This window comes from Saccostrea cucullata, unplaced genomic scaffold (assembly GCF_032062105.1).
Source record: "Saccostrea cucullata isolate Sc308-1 unplaced genomic scaffold, CSIRO_AGI_Scuc_v1 ctg224, whole genome shotgun sequence".
Classification (NCBI taxonomy): Eukaryota; Metazoa; Mollusca; class Bivalvia; order Ostreida; family Ostreidae; genus Saccostrea; species Saccostrea cuccullata.
In genome coordinates, this window is record NW_026931873.1 from 398,942 (window position 1) to 421,325 (window position 22,384).

Sequence of the window (22,384 nt, forward strand, 5' to 3'; positions counted from 1 at the left end):
AGAAGCATAACTTCCTCACCAGCATACGGAGTATATCTCTCAGTTGATTCGATGCGCTAGAACATTCTCTACGTATATAAACAATTTCTAAAACAAGGTAAGTTATTGACATACAAGTTGATGCAACAAGAATATTAGCAGTCTCGTTCAAAATCATAATTTCGTTATTTCTATGGTCGATTCAAACACCTTTTCAGCAAATACAATCTATCATTAAGTCAATTGGTAAAATGTTTTTTTTTTTCATATCAGTTGTTAGTAACATAATTTACACACTGAGTTATCCATGGGTTTTTCCGTTGTTTCCCGATCATGACAAGGAGCACACGGCGTATGTGACTGGTCGGCAGGGAATGCTCACTCCTCCATGGCACCAGATTCCAACTCTAGTGTTTTAGAGGTGTTTTCTCTACTTCAAAATTTGTATTATTTAATGGACTTTTGAGCCTTAATATTGTTCATTATCCCTATATACCGGTATTTCATCCAAATACATTTGTATTTTTAGAGCAGTTCAGCTTTATTAAGACAAACTCAGATCATTGTTGTAGAAGAAATGTAGTTCCTATACCACTTTTAATGTGGAATTGCAAAAAATTCTGAAAATTCTGTCTATCGGAAATACCACTTAAATACTTTTATCAAGTTTCACATTTGGTTTTTTAAAAAAAAATCACTTAAAGTTTAACTGGCACCCCAGGGGGTAATCGGCAATCCTCCTCCGCTACGCTCAATTCAAACTCGGTTAGTTGCGAGGTACGAGCCACCCGAGGAGCTCCGAGTGCCCCAGGAGAAGACAACGAAAGATCTCTGAGATTCCACATTAATTTTTAGTTGTTATTAGTCCCCTACCGATGAAACCGAAGGGAACTTTAGTTTCCCCCCTCGCCGTCGGTCTATCTGTCTGTTACACATACATGTACACATTGTGCAAAATATAAACTTAAGGATAATTTTCAACAGTGACGTCTTTTATGGGTTACATATGTTCAAATGATTTTCTGTACATTCTTTCATACTCTGGGAATACATGTAACAGACATTGTCTATCCCCCCTCTCTCTCTCTCTCTCCATCTTTCAGCCTGTTCCATTTTGTTTTCTTCACTTCTTTTCCTAAATGTCTAAAGAGAGTTTGCTGATGATTGGTATGTGTGTATCCTGATAAGATACAGATACTCCTGCTTTTCTTTCCACTTAGATATTGAGTTCATTTTTAAGCGCTAAGCGCAGCGCAAAGCGCTTTCTGTCAGCCTTAAATCTACTTCCGTTCTGGATCCAACGCCACTATAAGCAAGTTAGATAACGCCACTTGTTATTCTTAAAATATGCAACTGGAAATCCCTGACTCTCTTTATGCTATTTTAGTGTAATGCTGCGTTACGTGCATTTCTAATTATAGAAGGCAAATAGTAAGGTTTAAGGATGTTCCACAGTTAGAAGATAAGAGCAGTTCTTATCATACTCTTCTCTATACATTGTAGTTCATTAAAATCATGTCGGCACACATTAATTTGGTAATGGCTGTCTCTATGGCGCAATTATTTAATTATAAAACCAATATATTATTTATTATGTACATGCAATAGAGTGATTGAATATTCAATACGTACTTGGTACATTGATTTAAAACTCAGATGGGATTTTGATAAGTTTTTAATTCTCAAACTGGAAGTGAGTTATTCAATAAAATAAATCACATAAGATTGATTTACAATGTACTACTTACATAATATGGTACGTTCTATATATCCATATAAACTATAATTATTTTTTTCTTCTAAAAATTATTTCAGGCAATGTAACTAAAACAAGCCTTTCTATTAACCTTGCACCACGCTGAGATTTATCAGTGAAGTTGATTTTCGCATCTAAGTATCAATTAGTAACAGACTGGAATCCATACAAGGACGATCTTTTTTAATGGGTGTTGCTAAAACGCGGAACGGAAAACGGAACGGAAAGCGGAACGGAACGGAAAACGGAATATATTATTTTGGATTAAATCACTTAAAATACACAAAATTTATCACAAACGATATATTTTGTACATGTTCAATCCCCCACTATTAAATACAAGTTGATTTTATCATGCTCAGTCTCTTTTTTTACGAAAATCGCTAACATATAGCAGTCACCTAGAATCGAATTTGAAAAGGGGGGATAAACGAACTTGAAAAGTATTTGACAAGCAATAACACAAAAAGAAACAATTGTTTGATTCGGGAGGGGGGATAAAACACAAAAAGAAAACAATTGTTTGATTCGGGAGGGGGATAGGTTCCAATTCCAACATCTTTCAGTACTATTTTTTTTACACTAACTTACTACATTAATTACATTCACAAAAAGTGTGAGGATGTCAACTTAAACGAACATTTCCGTAGTAAAAAGGTTATGACTGGGGGATCAAATATTTGATATCTAAATGAACCATGAAAGAGAAATAAAATGTAAAAAAAATTATTATGATAATAATAACTTTCATCTCATTCAATGAAGTTAAATTTTGTTTGCGGTATATATATGTGTATGTTGGGGGGGGGGGTGTATATGAATGACCCCGTAAAAAATGAGTTTGTTTTCCCACTCACTGGAAAGGTCTGAAAAGTTGTACTAGGTATGCCCCCCTTTTTGTGTCAAAAATATACATAAAGTTTAATAAATCAAATTTTAATGTGACTGTGGGCCCCTACATAGACCCGAAACTGCCACTCCCCCTTTCATGATTCGCGAATTCGACACTGCGCGTATATATCATAAATAGTTATTTTTGTCTTTACAGACATTGACATTGGAAACAAATTGAAAGAAAGGGGGGGGTCAGTAAAATTTTTCAACATACAACAAATTTGACAAACCAAAAAAAAAGGGGGATATGTCCTTTGCCCAAACACGAAAATCCTATTTTGTGTGTGTGTGTGGGGGGGGGGGGGTCGAATTTCTTTCAGTACCATTTTTTCCACTGAAGTTGTGTATGACTCATGAATATATAATAGTTTACAATAAATTTTTATCAGAAATGATTTTTACAACAAGAATATTGCTTTTTTTTATCTGATTTATATCGAATCTATGTTATTTGTTTGACAAAAATTTTCCGTTTTCCGTTCCGTTCCGCTTTCCGTTCCGTTTTCCGTTCGGCGTTTTAGCAACACCCTTTTTTAATGGCTATACTTGTGTTGTACATAATTCGAAAAGAGGGGCAGTTTGTGGCTGTACAGACATGTAGAGCATGTGGTGGATGTGTTTTCAACGAATCCACTCAAATTGTAAAACTTTTTTCTCGGAATACATGTATTGTACTCAAAAATTGTGCGTGTAGTGTGCAGGATATGGCAACTTAAATTAACGTTCTTAGCAATTGACAGAAATAGGGCTGATGAAATGTTAAGCAAACGGTGTAATACTTGAAGTAGGGAAATAGGACTAAATAGTTTATGTAAAGATGTGTCTCAGCTGTGTTGCCGATTTTTAATGAAGACTAAATAAAAACAGAATAAAATAATGTTGAATACTCAGTACCTTCATGAAGATTTATTAATAATCGAGATTAATACTGTATTTTCTTTCTTGGACTCCTGAATTATTAATCATTGAAATAGCAGAAATATTATGAGCAATTATTTTCAGTATTCCTTTTTAACTAGCACAACAATGCCGTAGATATGTTTTTCCTCTCAACATGTTTTGCATGGTAGTGAAGAACATACATACACAAGTAAAGGATGGTGAAAAGCACCAGGCGTCGCAAAAAATACTGAAGCATTTTAAATCATTTCAACAATAGTAAAAAAAAAATACTTTTGGGGGTTAAACGTATGACGGGTTTGGCGTATTTTTAATCAAAAGAAGAAAAGTGTAAACATTTTTATTACAAAAACGTATCATTTACTAATGAGTGACACATATTGTTTATCAACACAAATGTACTGCAAATAAATGTACACTATAAATCATATATTTGAAAATCAGAGATTATAGGATCGCATCAAATATTTACATATTATCTCTGACATAAAGGGCATTAATTCTACGGATGTTAATTTCATTTACTTAAGCACTGAATTCATATTTTTGTCTGTCTTCGGTCCTATAACACACCTGGCCGTGCCGACAAATTGAATACCGCGCGTTAGCGCGTTATGATAAATTTGTCGGCACGGCCAGGTGTGTTATAGGACCGAAGACAGACAAAAATATGAATTCAGTGCTTAAGTAAATGAAATTAACATCCGTAGAATTAATGCCCTTTATGTCAGAGATACAAAAAATATGAATTCAATGCTTATATTTACATTCTCTAATTTTCCTTCTTCATAATTGCTTATATCGTTAATCTTTAATGTGAATTTAGTGCCCTTCAACACTGACGTGGTTAATAAACGTAAGAGCCGTTTGTGACGTCAGATGACGTTGCAAAGTTAAATAACGCAAAGAAACATTGCGAGGAAAAAAAAGTGACAAATTAATTTTAAACGCACATTTGTAGTATTTTTACGTTAATTTTACAAGATTATAGTTTTTAATTAAATTAAGTCAAAACATTGTATATTTTGGTGTTCCTAGATTATAGAAAATGCATATAGTTCCTACTGTGTATTCTAACGCGCGGTGACAAGGTTTCTCGTGTGTTATAGAAATTTGAATGTCGTGGATTTCTAATGAATTTCATAAGGAAAAAATACACGTAATGTAAATATATATATTTACATTCAGTGTAATTTTCTTTATTAATTCCATTAGAAATTCACGACGTTCAAATTTCTATAACACACGCGAAACCTTGTCACCGCGCATTAGAATACAGAGTAGGAACTACATGCATTTTCAAAATTTAGGAAAACAATAAGATGTATATTGTTTTGACTCAATTTCATTTTTAAAAAAACTACCCTTTCAAAATTAACATAAAATACAATAAATGTGCATTAAAAATTAATTTGTCATTTTTTTTTTCCTTGCAATGTTTATTTGCGTTATTTAACTTTCCAACGTCACAAACGGCTTTGCAACGTTACGATCGGCTATTACGTTTATTAAGCACACCAATACCGAAGGGCACTAAATTCACATAAAACATGAACAAAATAAACAATTATGATACAGGAAAATTAGAGAATGTAAATAACGCTAACGCGCGGTATTCAATTTGTCGGTACGGCCAGGTGTGTTATAGGACCGAAGACATCCCAAAATATGAATTCAATGCTTAAATATTTACATTCCGTGTATTTTTTTCTTATGAAATTCATTAGAAATCCACGACATTCAAATTTCTATAACACACGCGAAACCTTGTCACCGCGCGTTAGAATACACAGTAGGAACTGTGTGCATTCTCTATAATCTAGGAACACCAAAATGTACAATGTTTTGACTCAATTTAATTAAAAACTATAATCCTGTTAAATTAATGTAAATATACTACAAATGTGCGTTTAAAATTAATTTGACACAATGACTTTTTTTCCTCGCAATGTTTGTTTGCGTTATTTAACTTTGCAACGTCAGCTGACGTCACAAACGGCTCTTACGTCTATTAAACGCGTCAGTTTTGAAGGGCGTTAAATTTACATTATAGATGAACGAAATAAGCAATTATGAAGAAGGAAAATTAGAGAATGTAAATATAAGCATTGAATTCATATTTTGGGATGTCTTCGGTCCTATAGCACACCTGGCCGTGCCGACAAATTTATCATACCGCGCTAACGCGCGGTATTCAATTTGTCGACACGGCCAGGTGTGTTATAGGACCGAAGACAGCCAAAAATATGAATTCAATGCTTAAATGACGTTGTTACAAACATGATGCCAATCTTCAATTTGAACAACTTGTAAACGCAGAATGAATTTGTTATTAAATATGATCACCAGAAGATTTTATCTTTCAGTGTTGCACGTAAATGAGAGGAATTTTAATGACATTTTCAACTGTTAACATTTTTTTTCAAATACACTGTATACATTTTCCAGCAAAAGTATTGTCTTCCCCACAAATTCTTATTAAAATAGAAAATAAGGTGTTAACACCAAATTTTCTATTTTAATAAAAATTTGTGGGAAGACAGTATAGCTACATGTACATTTAGAGTTTAATTTTGATCGGAAGACTCGATTACCATCTCGAAAGAAAATAATTTTACACGCAAAAATATTTTCTTGCAATTTCTTGTACAGTACTGTAAGTGAAATTAATTGATTTTTTGACATACTTTTTGACAACTGTTAAAATAATTCTGACGAATTCCAAATCAATATGCTTAGCGCTTCCCAGTACTTTCAGTACTTTGATTGGTATTAGGGTTCATCTCAACGAGTTATAAATAAAATTTCTATTTTGGTCTGGTTATGGCATTTTCAATGGGAACCAGATTATAATTGCCGGTAGGAAACAAGTCTTTCTAAATCTTATCTTGAGAATACTTGTTTCAAATTATTGCTTGTTTTGTTATATTTTAAACAGATTATTTTATCGAATCTTTTTTCTAAAACATAAGGTGTTTTTTTTAAAATTAATGATTTTTTTTTTATCAATGTTGATATTATTATTTTTTATTATCATCTTAGAAAAACCACGAATTCTGAGAGTGTTGCATTAGCAATGAATGCAAAATTTAAAAAATGCAATGTTATTTGTAATATCTAGAAATCAAACGATTTAAAAAAAAACTTTCTTTTCATAATTATTCACATATAAGCAAATTGCATCACTACAAAAGTTCATTCCTAGATTCTGTCGACGTTCAGCATCAGTACATACAATAAAAGGAAATCAATTCCAAACTTGACATATTTTTCTTTTTGTGACATGTAGTCAAAAGACAACGTGTAAATTCAAGAAGACAAGAACCACTGGCATTGTGAGGATGCAATAAGAAAAGACGACAACATGTAAAGTCGTTATTTTTTAATTTGATTTCTTGCTAGTGTGCTTTCTCAGCATCATGGTTGTGCTTTTCAGAGAATACTTATGCCCCTTCCAAAGATACCACACGATGCCATGTGTAATTGTGGCGATCGTTGGGTTCCTATAATAAAACCCATTTAGGTGACTGTGTTGACAGTTAGTGAACCACCAAGCGCCGCTGTTGTGGACTGCACAGTTTTTTTCTCTGTAAGTATCTTGATCCCGATCATAGGTTGTAAACTTGGCACCGTTTGCGAAAGCCAGAGAATCTCCTTCGAACATTACAATGACGATATTTAATAGTCATTTGAGCATTATCAAAATCAATAATTCAATTCCACAACTTAACACGAACAAAAAACATACAAGCACATGTATAAAAAGCCACACTTATATTGTGCTCAAACTACCGTTACGGTAGCTTAGACGCTCCATGATCGGAATCATGACCACGACTGACCAAGTCGATAAAAGAAAACTAGGTAGCAAATGTTCCTTCAGCAAGCGCTGGGCACCTTGAAGTTAAAGTTGTGGGTTCTTCGAATGAGACCTAAAAATACTGAGACCCCCTGACACGATAGGCATTAACACGATAAAGAAACCTTACTGTTCAGTGACCCTGACTGCCGAATAAAGATCTTCATTTGAAGTTCTCCACCTGTATATGATGAAAAACTCTTGAACGGGACGTTAAACAACATACGATCGATCAATCAATCAATCTTCGTTATTAAAAAAAAGATACTGAAGGTAAAAGATATCTTGAATTACAGTCTCTTAATCTTTGATCTTCAATTCCTTTTCAGTGGGGTTGCACATCTTTTACATATTTTAATGCACCATGAAATTGCCTCAAAGTTAATGACATATTATATAGATATATATATAACAAGATTCATGTGGAACGTTTTTGTAGAATTCAATTGAACATTAAATGAACAATAATTTAGCAATTAACTTTTTTTCAATACCGGGTATATAAATATAAAAAGTTATAATCCTCCGAATTGCCTACCTCATTGAATCGCTTTGCTTACCTGCATTTCCGGTGTATCCTGATATCATCAGTTTGTATCCCTGCGCCTCATGACCAATTTTGAAGTGACTGTATTTTGCAAACCTCTTTTTACCATCGAAATCTTCCAGATCGATCCTTAACTCGTACCATCCAAGATTTGTTATTTCATACAAAATTTGGTTACCTAGAAAATTGAAATGCACAACATGGTAGTTTGACCAAGTATGGTATTTAAGGCAATTTATATTTAATCATTTAATTAAAACACATACCTAACCAATGTTCTCCCTTTAGATTTCCGAATCCGTCTTTATATTCCTTCCAAGTCCGGAAAAAATTTACCGAACCATCCATTCTTTTTTGGAAAACCTTTGTTTAAAATATCAACACTAATTTTTTTGTGCTTTCAAAATATTTCAATTTAAGACTGTGGTCATTCTTAGACTATATGGATGTCCTTTAGAAGAAGACCTCCATAAAATTTATCTATATATAAAGTGATCAAATTTAAAAACTAAATTGTATGAAATTTCTCTTTGCCAAACGATAGTTGACAACTTAAAATAGGATATTTAAAACCTGAAGCTAAATCTGACAGTTATTTTCTTGACTCCCAGCCCCCCTAAGCTTACATGACACTTATCAACTTTTTATTTAATTGATTAAAGATACCGTCCACCCCCCACCGTCCATGGTCATGTCACAGTACGCCGTGTGACCGTATCCTCCTGCCGGGTATATTTTGTAGACTCCACTAGGTGCACTCGGTAAAGCCTTACGGATATCACTACAGTCTACGGGAACCAGACCAGACTGAATCAGTTTACCTTCAGACAAAAAATACAAGAGACAATACAGGTCTAATGATAATAATATATATATATATATATGTATATTTTTCAAAAAATAACTAAGAAATGCGATTATTGAGAACACAACAACCAATTCCACATCAAGCATCCACTGAAGTGATTACCTTTATAAGATTTTGGAAATACCGGAAAGTGGTATGAGGTTGTCAAGATGGTTGACCCATCTACGGCTTTCGAAATTTTCTCGGACCAGTTTTTGTTAGTTATTAAAAACTTCTTCAAGACTAAATAAAAAGAAAAGGGTATATTTAGAGAATTAATGTCATATAATAATATACGAAATTATTCATTTTAGAAAGGCTTGCGTTTTGAAATGAAAGGTTACCAATACCCTTAATCGTAATTTCTGAAAGGAGTTTTTTATAACAGATTGGTAGTTCTTGTTATATACTGTATTCAAATATATTATTCTGAACTCCGTATTCAAACATTCTACATAAAGCATATTTACCTTCATTTAATTCCGTTGAACAGGATATTTGAACGCATAGAAATAAGACTATTATCATATACGCAAGATCCATTTCTTAAAACAGAAAACTAGTGAGGAAATACTGAATAGTTATAAATTATGTCTAACCACCTTATTCAGAGTTATACTGCATGGTAGATGTAAATTTCTACATTCTAAAATAATCAATAAAGCAAACGGTTTTATACCCAATGCGTGTATATTAAAGTCATTTGATAGATATTCGTGTTAATAAATTGAAATAAAAAAATATTCATACTACAACCTGTATCCCATCACAAGGTGCTGTTGAATTAAAAACTTTTTTTCTAATGATATATAGAAAATCGAAATATGAATAAGGTTAATTAAGGAATAAAATTCTTTAATTTGTTTTAGCGTGTGTATGTTTGATTGTGTGAATGTTTGATTGTGTGTCTTTATGTGCATGATTTTTTTTTCTTTTAATGTGTTTCTGATAAAAATCTATATTTAAAAATTGCAAGCTAAAGAAGATAAAGTTTGGGTCAACCATATTTTTTATTAATCAATTTTACTGTGCAAGATTTTTTAAACCTGTTCCGGGACTACTTTTGAAATCTAAAAAAGAATTCCACTTGTCTCTATCTTCTTGTTGTCTGTTTTAATTTTTTTTCTTTTTTCACATGAATGTAATTTGTTATTTGGTTTCATACCAATTTAACAAAAAAAATAAAAAATCGGTGTTTTCATGTGGTTACATGTATAAACACACATACACACAAACACGAAAAGCAAGAGAACAAAAACGCATACACTGAAAAACCAATAAAAACATTGTTTTTTTTTCCTGAAAAAATCTGATTATGAATGAGATTTTGTATGAATTTTAAAAAAGTTTTCAATTAAACAACACCTTGCAGGGAGATGCAAGCAGAAGCATGACTACTTATTTCATTTAGTATTTATAACAATAATGTATATCAAATGACTCTAATTTACACGCATTCGATATAAAAAGCTGTACAGTATTGATTTTATGTCAGAATGTACAGTTATCGTCAAAGAGACCTAGTGTATTATTATACTGTTAGTTTTGAATTGACTGGGTGGAGGTACATAACTCGTAATATCCTTCCTAGCTACTTAAAGCTTAGCTGTTTATAAAAATGGATTTAGTGGGTGGTGTTATTTTCTTATACATGTATGCTTGCTTCATAAAGACACATGCAAAAGGACACAATCAAGGTAAATAAATAATAAATAATGTTTTTATAAGAGTGATAAAGTTGATAAATGACGCTTTCATATAAGTGTATAATTCTTATATATTGGCCTCGTGAAAAAAATTAATAAATGTATCATTTACATACTGCCAAATGAAAAGAGCTCTTTTCAAATTTCATGACTCAATGAACATATCTTATATCGTATCACCTATCATCTTCCTGTTGTAATGAATAAAGATATTCAGTATTACATACGCTAGAATAATATATTCGATAAAATGTTATTTTTTCTAGACTTACAGAAATTTATGTTGTCTACCAAAAATTGGTCACAGAACATTTCTAAAGGTATTGACGGGTCCACCACCTTGATATCTTCATACCGCTTTCCAGTCTTGCAAAACACTAATTCTAAAGGTAATAATTTCTGAACTTATTTCACGTGTCAGTGGCATCTATTGTCTTAAAACTGGTACAATTCTACTGGTTTTCAAACTCTTAAAAACTTATTTAGGCAAGCTTGTGCTCTATATTACCCGGAGTGAAAATGTGTTAAATTTGACGAATGTGTACCAGAATCAAGGTAGCTGCAATAATGTAGCCCTCTCCGATTTTTTTTATCTGATGTTTTCTGGAGAGGGCTACAATTCCATCGCATCTCCGTAATGGTGAAAATTATTTATTATTTCCACCCTGTCGTAGGGTAAGCCCACCATTTTATTTTTTCTACATGTATGTACGTATTCCAGAGAAACAACATGTATTGTGTCTTGTAATTTTCTCTGAAGGTAAACTGATTCAGTCTGGTCTGGTTCCCGTAGACTGTAGTGATATCCGTAAGGCTTTACCGAGTGCACCTAGTGGAGTCTACAAAATCTACCCGGCAGGAGGACATGGTCACACGGCGTACTGTGACATGACCATGGACGGTGGGGGGTGGACGGTATCGTACATCAATTATATAATTATTTTCTCTGGAAATGTGCCATATAAGCTTCAATTGATACATTCGTGAGTGTACATATTTTATACCCCCGCTTGAAAAGTGGGAGGGTATATAGTGTCCGTCCGTCTATCTGTCTGTGTGTACTATCGTCTGTTTCGCTTTGGGATACCCATCTCTTTTCCCGGTGAGCTTGAGATAAATGATACCACAGAGTCTGAGAAATCTGTTTTGTATTTGGATATTTAACTTTAAAAGACGTTAATGGTAATCTAACGACCAAGTTCTATGATAAACGTAATGACTTTAATTTTACAATCGTCAACTTCACTAACTAATGCAGCATTATACCTTCATCACCTGCATACGGAGTATATATATCTCGGTTGATTCTGTACGCAAGAGTATTTCTACGTTTGAACAATTTCTTAAACCAGGTAAACTATTGATAAACATGTTGATGAAACGTGAAAATCAGCAGTCTCCTTTAAAGTCATCGTTTCGTACATGTAAGTTCTATGGTCGATACAATGACCTTATGATTTTTTCGTTATTTCCCGATCATGACAAGCAGCACAAGGCGGATGTGACCGATTGACAGGGCATGCTAACACCACCATGGCACCTGATCCCACCTCTGATGTTTTTGAGGTCTGTGTTTGCTCTGCTCCTATTTTGCGTTGTTTTATGGACTAATGATCTTGGATACTGTTTGTTATCTCCATATGTTTCCGCAACTCCTTTGTTACCACTGAATGAGATGTAATGAGACTTTCACGGAATCTTGGATATATAGTACCATTATGCACCTTCAATTTTACTTTTTGACTCCGACAATTATTTTGAGTTTCCCATAGCAAAACATGGACATTTCCATTTTATCTATAATAATAAATGGTACTCCTCATCTCTTTATCTGCAACTCTTCCTATACACTTGAATAAAATTAAATGATACTTGAACAGATTCTTTTTTTGCATTATGCCATTGTGACCTCTTATTTTATTTTTGTTCTGACACATTTCAGGTCTCATGGAGCAAAACACGAACTTTGTCATTGTATATTTAATCATATGCATTTAATCAGTACTCACAATACCCCCAGTTTGTTTAATATTTTCAAGTTTGAAGGCATTTGAAGGCATAAAATTAATGTTGAAATTTTTAACAAAGGTTTTCCAAAGAAGAATGGATGGATCAGTGAATTTTTTTCGGTGGTGGAAAGAATACAAAAACGGATTTGGACATTTAAAAGGGGAACACTGGTTAGGTGAGTGTATGATTAGATGTAAATTGCCTTAAACACCCTACTGGTCAAACTACCATGGTGTGCCTTGCAATTTTCTAGGTAACCAAATTTTGTATGAAATAACAAATCTTGGATGGTACGAATTAAGGATAAATCTGGAAGATTTCGATGGTAAAAAGAGGTTTGCGAAATACAGTCACTTCAAAATTGGTCATGAGGCGCAGGGATACAAATTGATGATATCAGGATACACCGGAAATGCAGGTAAGCAAAGCGATTCAATTGAATAATTTTTTTTAATTTTATGCTGTAAATTTTCTTAATACCTGGCCTTTTATGTGAGAAATTCATGAAGTATCGTTCTTTTGATATTGAAGTAAGTCAACAAGTACATGTATTATACTCTCCTGATCGACCACAATGCATGCCTGGTTATAACCTTGTTCAAGCTTATTGTATTTTTCTGAAGTTGCCACACTTTTATTACTTGTTCAAGGTATGCCACTTTCGACATGTAAAAGATTTCTTGAGAAAAATATTTGAAATATCTAAAAGCATTAATCAAAACTGTAAAGAAGTTAGTTTTAGGGTTTGTATGCATCTCATTGAGGGAGACGCGACTTTATTGACCTTTTTGTATCATTATGATTAATTTTTTTTATCTAATTTCATACGCTTTTAAAAAAAAACTTAATGAAATAAATGCAACGAAAAAAGAAAAAATAACGAACATTTATCGCTGAAACATATTCAGACAGTATTCAAGATCAAAAGTCCATAGCATAATATAAAATAGGAGCAGAGCAAACACAAGACCTCCAAAACATCAGAGGTAAGATCATGTGCCATGGAGGAGTGAGCATCACCTGCCGACCTGTCACACCCGCCGTGTGCTCTTTCTCATGATCGGAAAAATCTGTCGTCAATTCAGTGTATAAATAATATAGACTAAAAGTTGGTATGAAAGATGTCAGTCATCATTTGACTCAATGAATAAATTGTATTTGCTGAAAATGTCATTGTATCGACCATAGAACTTACGAAATAATGACTTTAAACGAGACTGCTGATATTCTTGTTTCATTAATTTGTTTGTCAATAATTTACCTCGTTTTAGATGTGTAATATGTGCAAAAAAACATGCATTGACTAGTGGAAATTGTTTAGTAAAATCTCTGTAAAATCTTTTAATCTGTCATCAGCCTGTCTCGCCTTTTACAGAGCCTTCTCTTGAGTATCGAATAAGTCGGGAAATGTAAACACCGTAAGCCGGTGAAAGCGGGGTATTAAAACATATAATTAACGAACGGAAAGTTGAAGTCATCTCGTTTGTCAAAAAATCATTTGTCGGTTGGCCCTTATATATAGCCAGTAAAGCATCTGAAACAAATGTGGCAATCTCTGTGGGTTTGATAAAAATGATAAAAGTCGCCGATATATTAAAATGTCGAATTAAAGGAAACAGCAAGTGTTTTCTTCTTTTCATGTTGAAGTTTTAGAATAAATGTTGTTTTATTTTTATTTGTTTAAAGCTCTCTATAAAGAAGTACAATAAGTGCCATGCAATCGGAATTCCGACAGCTTTTTTGAAGACCGAACTCCGAATAATAAATAAATTTTGTCGGAACATAAATAGGAATCCAACAACCTTTTATTATCAACTTTAGAGTAATTGTTTGTTTAATCATAGTGATTTTTAACGAATCAATTTTTTTGATGACTCATCACAAGCTAGGGAAATTCCCAACTTCCATTTTCATGAAGAGGCAGTTTTCAAACACCCCAATTTCTTTAATTTATAATGAGCAATGATTGTATAACGTAGAAAAATTGACGTCTTTTGAAAAAGTGTGCCATTTTAAATTTTCTAAAATTTCCTAAAGTGGGAATTCTTAAATTTATTATCTGATTTATAGCATTTCTGGAATATACTGTTGCAGTGTCAATTTGAAAGGATTATTGTGAAGCTAAGGAATGCAAAATAGCTAGGATAAATCAAATTTATCCTCAGTTGACTTAAATGTTAAATTTTATCTACTGAAATTTGATTCTCAAGAACTTCATCTTTAAAAAGTGAACTGCAAAGTTGGATTTCCAAAAGTAAATTCTATATCAAATTTTTATACGATTCTTTTAAAAACATTTCAAAAGATTTAATCCTCTCTGAAAAAAAATTTGGGATGTTTTATTCATATTTTGTCCAACATCTGGCATAATCTTCAAAATAAATTGAAATATAAATGAAGTTTCTGACATCGCCAATTGAAAGATCGCGACTTCCTTTATTTAATACCGTTTTAAGATGATCGTACGCGTTTTAATTATAACGTCTTCATTTTAAACTATATTGACTTCACCAAAGATGGCGTGTCCACTGGGATTGTAGTTGAAAGAAGGAAATAATAAAAGGATTTTGCATAAAATGGTCAATATCTAGGCATAGTAAGGTTTGGATTGTGTTTAAACTGTAGGAATGTTAGGTGTAGATTTCAAAGGGTATCTATGAATTTGAATGTAATGAAGACCAAATTGAAGTCAGGGGTACTTTAAATTAGGAAACATGTCTTTATATTTGTTATTTTCAGGCCGAAAACGACGTAAATATTAATTTTTTTTTTCATTGTTTTCAAAACATCTTTAATTTCATGCAAAATGTTTAAACGTATGTGTAGAATTTGATTCAAAAATATGACGTAAAACCTACATTAGATTCCTACATGTAGCATTAAATAACATGTAAAATGTCTCATGAGTGGCATACCTTTAGATATGATTTCATGTGATATTAATGAGTGTATTTTTACAAGACACTGTCATTGTGATGTTAACAGGAGACTCCATGGCTCTATCGCAAGGTCTCAAGTTTACAACCTATGATCGGGATCAGGATTCGCTCAAGAAAGTAAACTGTGCAGTATTGTTTTCGGGGGGTTGGTGGTTCAAAGACTGCTTAGTGAGCCACCTTAATGGTTTTTACTATAGGAACCCCGTTATTGCGACGAAAGCACATGGTGTCGTGTGGTATCACTGGAAGGGGTATAAGTACTCCCTGAAAAGCACAACCATGATGCTGAGAAAGCACTCCAGCAAGAAATCAAAATAAATATACATAGGGCCATCTTTATAAAAGTGTTTGTTTGTCCTCTCCCGACCCACTGACAAAAAAAATGAACCGACTCAAAACTATTTTTTTTTTTTTACATTTCATGACGCTTTATTTGTTTTCGTTTTATTTCTTTTATCCTGTCGACACATATCTTTAAATTTCCTGGGGGGGGGGGGGGTATTCCGACCCAATACACGTATTTTTACCCTGGGTCGGAAACAGGCAAACAATAAAAGTATTTTTACCCTGCGGTTACACTAAAAAAAAACACATTGAACATAAAGATTATTCAGTAAAAAGATGACATAATTTGATTACTTACATGTTTTGAATTTTTTTCATACTTTACACTTTCAAAATAAGATGAGATTTTTTTTAATCATATGAATTTGTTGTGGTTTTCATGCATGTAATTCATTTAAATGGTCAAAATTCTTATTAAAAAATAAAACAAACACAAAATGCTGTTTTACGGTTTTTTTGTGAATCATAGAGAAAAATAAAGTTTAGTTTATCCAGCACGTTTAATCTTAGCGAAGCTATTAATGACAGGATCGGTCATCACCTCCAATGCATTACATAAACCGAGATAAGAAAATACAAAATGAAGCTATTAATGACAGGAATAAGGAACAGTGCTTTTCGGTCATCAATATATATATTAATACATTAAGAGGAAATGATAATTTTTCTTTCAGTTCTTGATATCAGCAACAGTTCTGCCAATTTTTCCTTCAATGAGAATTTTACTTGACTTGCATGAAATTACTTTAAAATAACAAAATCTTTGAATGAGAAAATTTCATATCAGATTTCTTAGTAAACGTTAATATAAAGATATGATTATTAAAGAATTTATGAAATAATTCCCCAAGATAAATTTAAGGCCAGAGTTTTTTATGCAACAGCCAACTGCTTCTTTAATGAAAAGAAACCATGAAACATTTTGCCATACCTTGTTCGCGGTTAAATCTTCCAAAAATCCGTTAAAATTCTAATGGGTACTACATGTAACTAAACACTAATTCCCCACGAAATGTCCAACTTAAAAAGGGCCTTTATTTGTTTCACATGCCATGTGAAGCAGGATTTATTCAAAAACTTCTACATGAAAAAAGACAATTTTGGTCTACATGAAAAAAGATAATTTTAGCCCTTTATTCAATGATATATGAAACTCAAGTGGAAGCATCTTCAGATAGTGTAGATTCCATTTGTTCAAAGCATGACCCCCAAAGGTCCAATAAAGTTTTACATAGGAGTATATACGGAAAATCTTCAATAACTTCAGAGGTGGAATCAGGTGCCAGGAAAGATGAAACTCATGTGGAAGCATCTTCAGAGAATACTCAGTCTTTGTTTCAATACTTAATTTATACAACGAGGCGAACTGGGTAAATTAGTTGATGATATAAGGTCGTCAACAATCTCGGATGAAGTCATCATTTCGCCGCATATTTTATGATACTATTAGATAAAATGCCTTTACAAACAAAATATATCATAGGGTCGAATTTTGACTGGAGTCAAGGAAATTGTTAGTATTCAACGTTTTTATCCTTTCATGAACTTACAAAATGACTTTAAATGTGTTCACTTCTCCATGACACCTGTTCATCAACTTGTTTGTCAATAACTTTCTCTCCTCACAAATGGTACATAGTGTACATGGAAACTGTTCGTTAGATTTCATACTAGCACATATACATGTATAAATGAATATTAGCAAGTCAAAGTATACATATACTGTTGTAATGTTAACCATGTATATATGCACAAGGCATAAAAAATATCAATTAACAATACACATTTTCAACTGTGCAATGGTACTCAAGGGCGCTTGGTGGTTTACGAACTGTCACCATAGTCACCTTAATGGGTTTTATTATATCAAGCACCCTCCTAAGAACACGAGGGGTATCGGCATCGTATGGTATCACTGGAAAGGGGAAAAGCACAACCATATATAAGCAACTAGCAACAAATTATAAAATAAAACAAACTGATGATTTCAACTTTTCTACTGCCAAAGTCCCCTTTTTTGTGTAGCAACAGAAAATACTATAATCACCGCCAAATTAAATTTATGTTTTAGAATATACTTAATTCGCAATCACCTTTGAGGCAATACAAACACTGAATTAAACTTTCATAGTTAATGAAATTGTCAAAAAATAATTTAATAAAATACTTTCTATCGTTTTCGAACTAATTAATTATTTGGTTGATGATATAAGGTATCGTCTGCGTCATATTCTATAAATAAAGGGTGTACTATCAGGCTAATACAAATGCGGGAAACATCATTAATGACTTGATGTACGCTTTGATGCAAAACTCCCCGCTGAGGACCCATCTATGCATAATTGTGTGACCTTAAATAATCTTTGCATCATGTTTATTTACTTTTGTTGGATATCAGAAATGATACATGTGACAAATATTTTACGCTGTTTAATTCTAGCTACATTTTAATAAATTTTAAAGCTTTTTAATGCTATATATGGCATAGATATATATAATCATCTTTTCAATGGCTGAATCAGCTTGATTTTAAACTGTCATCGTGGTCTTTGTTCATTACCCTGTAAATGAGCCCGGCTTTCAGTACTTCTGAGTACTTTGATCATGTTATACCGGTATATTTTGACATAAATTATTAAGTTCGCCGCTAGTTTCCTCGTTAAATATGGATGGTAATTTGTAACAGGTTACTTAGTTTGAAAGATAGAACTGAAGCAAACACTATTTTCTTCACATGCAATATTATAAGACATATAGACATACAGATGTATTGGCATAAACTTTGATAATTTTGTGCTTTCACCTTTATTATGCTCACCATCTGTAGTTACTGTAGATTCCTAAATATACTTGTAGAATTAACTATCGCGTAATTTCCATTGCACCACACACGAAATGGAAACTGCTTTATTTTTCAGGGGTTTCAAAAAGTTCACATATACTATATCTACAAAATCACAAATATTAGAATGAAAAGTACACACATAGCTATACACAAGGTCTATAAATAGCATATGCTAGATAAAGTTTTTCTCCTTTGTGACGTCACAATGTGAAAATGACGTCACTATGTAGGTCACTTGTGACGAAAAATGGTTGTCTCAGTCGAACTCGTTCAACATACGACTGTACGATTTATTGTATACCTTAGAAATCCCTCTGCAGTATCATATAATAATTTGTATACAGTTTATTGAGATAAATGAGTTCCTATAAATTCAATTAATGATTGGATTGATCGTTTTAGTGAAGGAAGACAAATGGTTAAAAATGATAATGTCATCTTCCCAGTGAAAGCAAGTTTGAAAAGATATGTATTTTTAATTAAGCAATTTGCTATCAAAGACCTCCAATTAACACTTTGAAAAATAGTTGAATATTTGAGCAATAATATAATTATTAAATACCTATGATATCGTTAACTTTAGATTTTAAACATATTAGATATGATAAAACCGGTATATTTTTACCACCTTATAAAGTCTCGCCGAGACAGAAGATTTGTGTTTTAATATGCCATACTTATTTTTGTAAAGGATATTCTTATCCACCCATTCTGTTGCCGAGATATGACCATTTCAAAAACTTTTCTTGTCATAAAAATTAACTCACATGGAAAGAAATATAAAACTCAGAAAAATCTTTCAACTTTTGTGACAGAACGCTACGGAGGGGATCACGTTACCGCCAATATCACGTGATTCACGCAAGCGCAGAACGGTGGTTGATGTGCATTAAAATCGGGGAGGATTAATTTAAAATATAATCAACATTGAAACCAAATATTGTTTCTTTCATGGAAGTTATTCAATTAGTTCGCGAACTTTTTGATCACCCCTCGTATGGTGCTGAAATCTATGTAAAATCTCCTTGATCAATCGTCCATTCGCGAATTATTATTCACGCGATTCGCCGTTAAAGAGCCCATTCGCGATAATAAGTACTCTCGAAAAATAAGGAATCTAGAGTATTTATCAAATTTAATTTTTTTAACAAACATTGTAAATAAAGTAATAGTTCAAATTTACTTTGATTATGGTGACGATCGATGCAGAGTGAAATTGTGCAACGTCTGCTGTGGAAAATTATCAATGGTTTCTCAGGCATATTGTTTCACTGTTTTCTTAATTTTCTATGCCAGTTAACATTAAAAAAATTGATCAAGAATAAAGACAAATAGAATATTTTTTAACATTTAACATATTTTAGTCTTCTTGTGTGGATGTATAAAGCTTTTTGAAAAAATATGTCAAGCAAGTGTGTATTTGACACGGTCAATCGGTCATAGCGTCTTAGCAATTAACCGATTATTATTGTACATATATAATTATAAATTCGATTGCCATCCATACAAAATATTAAACTTTCTACTTATATTCCTCTTAAATATGTCTATCAACTTCATTTAACACGTCATGTCAATAAAATATCGAGTTTCTGTTTTAAATTCATTTCTTTTCTGTTAATTAAATTAACGAGATAAACTTCAAAAATCTAACAACAGTAGTGCTTAGTGACTACATAGTTAAACATAGGTAATCAGAGAATACAATTTTGATCAGATAGGGCTTGCAGTTTCTTTGGAATAGACTTATCCAAAAGCTTGGTCGCCCATCAAGAAAATGTAATTCAAATCCAGCATCTGAAGCAAGTTTAAGTTTTCATCCCTTGATGCATCATTTGTGCAAGTTTGGTTAATATAGGCTTTAATGTTTCTTGGTGATAGACCTGCACCCGTAACTTTTACCTGGTCCATTATCTAGAAAATGTATGTTGAATTCAGCATCCGAAGCAATCCATTACTTTGCGCATCCTTAGATGTATCATCCATCAAGTTTACTCAGCTTATGGCTCATAGTTACTTGGAAATGAAGCCTGCATAAAAAAAATAACCTTTGTACTCATCTAGGAAATGTAGGTCAGATTCAGCATCCGAAGCAAGCCTGGTAGTGTGCATCCTTAGATGTATCATCCATGCAAGTTTGGTCATTAAAGGGCTCAAAGTTACTTGGAAATGAAAACTGCACCAAAAACTTTAACCTGTTCACTCATCCGAAAAATGGGGTCAGATTCAAGATTTAAAAAACAAAATACTTCCCCTCCTCCTCTGAAATCTAGAGATGGCAGGATATTTGTTCATCCAATTGATAAAGCAGAAGAATTTAATGATTATTTTGCAAATATTTCACACATAAACACCGAGCCTGATCTCCCTGAACATGGACCAGGTCCTATGTACAAGTGCAAAGAGCATTTTACGATTTAAAACAGATTGTTTAATGCATTAATAAATAAGCTTAGAAATATTCGAAAATATACATCCGAGTAACAGAGTACTGATTTTAGTATTCGATACTCGGACGTTCGATCGAGTACCCGGTTAACCGGGTACTCGTTGACATCCCTAAATTATATAGTCATTACGTAAATTCAAATTTAGCATGTTACTGGCCCCTGTGACTCATAGTAACTTGCAAATGAAAAGTGCACCAAAAACTTGAACCTGTTCACTCATCCGGAAAATGTAGGTCAAATTCAGCTTCTGAAGCAAACCTGGTTGTATGCATCCTTAGATGTATCATCCATGCAAGTTTGGTCAACAAAGGGCTCATAGTAACTTGGGAATGAGACCTGTTCCAAAAACTGCACCAAAAATTTTAACCTGCTTTAACAACATTAAGCTGGTTACTCCTTTACAGAAACTGCAGCATCTGAGACTTTGACTGGTACAATGAAACACACTAGAAGCATCTTCCATGCATGTCTAATCATTATAGGACATAGAAGTACTTAAAAAGAAAACTGCTCCAAAAATCTTAACCTTTGACGCCGACGCCGAGGGTATCACATTTAAGCTCCCCAAACTTCGTTGAGGTGAGCTAAAAACGTTGATTTGTTAATTCCCATTCAACTCGGAATACACATGTAAATAACATAACGGAGGCGGACACGGCTGCTTCTTATTTTCATAATATACAATTGGCAAATTAATTGCTGGGAAATTTAAAAATAGGAAATTAGAGATTACAGAGCTTACCTCAGTCAATCTTGAAATACATGTATGGCAAAATTCCATATAAATAGACTTGAACACCAGATCTTTTACCTGGTCCGTTAAATGGAAAAGCATGTTGCTTCCAGCATCCGAAGCAAGTCCATTTAGTGTGCATCCTTAGATGTAGCTGCAGAACTGTAGCTCTCCGAAAAAATACATTGACAGACCAGAGAGCTACAGTGCCACCCATTATAAAAACTGTATATTTATTGTATGTAAAAGCTTACTCAGTTACTCAGCTCTCTTGATGTCAGCGTTTTAATTGGTTTAGGAAAATTTATTCTCCATACAATTTCATTAAGAAATAATAATTTAATTTTTTATGCATATGTATTATGTACTATAGTTCTTTTTCATTTAATAATGGAGAATTTGAATGTATTCTGTATTTGTTGGTGTATGGGAGTCACACAGATGGAGACTAGGGGTTTCACCCCTCACAAACTCTCGCCAGTTGTTCTTCATAAAATTTAATACTTTCAAAGATTATTTGTTACATAATTGCATTGTACACCTTCCTTTTTACTTTCTGATCGGACATTCATTT

The 22,384-nt window shown here is 32.9% G+C and overlaps 2 protein-coding genes across 2 annotated transcripts; one reads left to right on the forward strand and one right to left on the reverse strand.

The window, feature by feature from the left end:
- Window positions 1–6,896: 6,896 nt before the first annotated feature.
- On the reverse strand, window positions 6,897–9,344 carry LOC134233843 (microfibril-associated glycoprotein 4-like). Its single transcript, XM_062715894.1, has 6 exons — window positions 9,253–9,344; window positions 8,906–9,025; window positions 8,602–8,756; window positions 8,202–8,298; window positions 7,949–8,113; window positions 6,897–7,183 (listed from the first exon to the last, which is right to left on the reverse strand). The coding sequence occupies exons 1-6, from the start codon at window positions 9,323–9,325 to the stop codon at window positions 6,912–6,914; spliced, it is 882 nt and encodes a 293-aa protein (XP_062571878.1). The 5' UTR covers window positions 9,326–9,344; the 3' UTR covers window positions 6,897–6,911.
- Window positions 7,027–15,922, forward strand: LOC134233844 (microfibril-associated glycoprotein 4-like). Its single transcript, XM_062715895.1, has 6 exons — window positions 7,027–7,118; window positions 10,755–10,877; window positions 11,249–11,403; window positions 12,577–12,673; window positions 12,752–12,916; window positions 15,484–15,922. The coding sequence occupies exons 2-6, from the start codon at window positions 10,769–10,771 to the stop codon at window positions 15,753–15,755; spliced, it is 798 nt and encodes a 265-aa protein (XP_062571879.1). The 5' UTR covers window positions 7,027–7,118; window positions 10,755–10,768; the 3' UTR covers window positions 15,756–15,922.
- Window positions 15,923–22,384: the final 6,462 nt, after the last annotated feature.

Excerpts from the sequence above, each read along its gene's own strand:
- LOC134233843 (XM_062715894.1), bottom strand. The coding sequence starts at position 9,325 with ATGGATCTTGCGTATATGATAATAGTCTTATTTCTATGCGTTCAAATA. Across the intron at positions 9,026-9,252 it reads TTCAACGGAATTAAATGAAG|TCTTGAAGAAGTTTTTAATA; the intron begins GTAAATATGCTT and ends CTTTTTATTTAG. Across the intron at positions 8,299-8,601 it reads TGGACGGTGGGGGGTGGACG|GTTTTCCAAAAAAGAATGGA; the intron begins GTATCTTTAATC and ends TTTTAAACAAAG.
- LOC134233844 (XM_062715895.1), top strand. The coding sequence starts at position 10,769 with ATGTTGTCTACCAAAAATTGGTCACAGAACATTTCTAAAGGTATTGAC. Across the intron at positions 11,404-12,576 it reads TGGACGGTGGGGGGTGGACG|GTTTTCCAAAGAAGAATGGA; the intron begins GTATCGTACATC and ends TTTTTAACAAAG. Across the intron at positions 12,917-15,483 it reads AGGATACACCGGAAATGCAG|GAGACTCCATGGCTCTATCG; the intron begins GTAAGCAAAGCG and ends TGATGTTAACAG.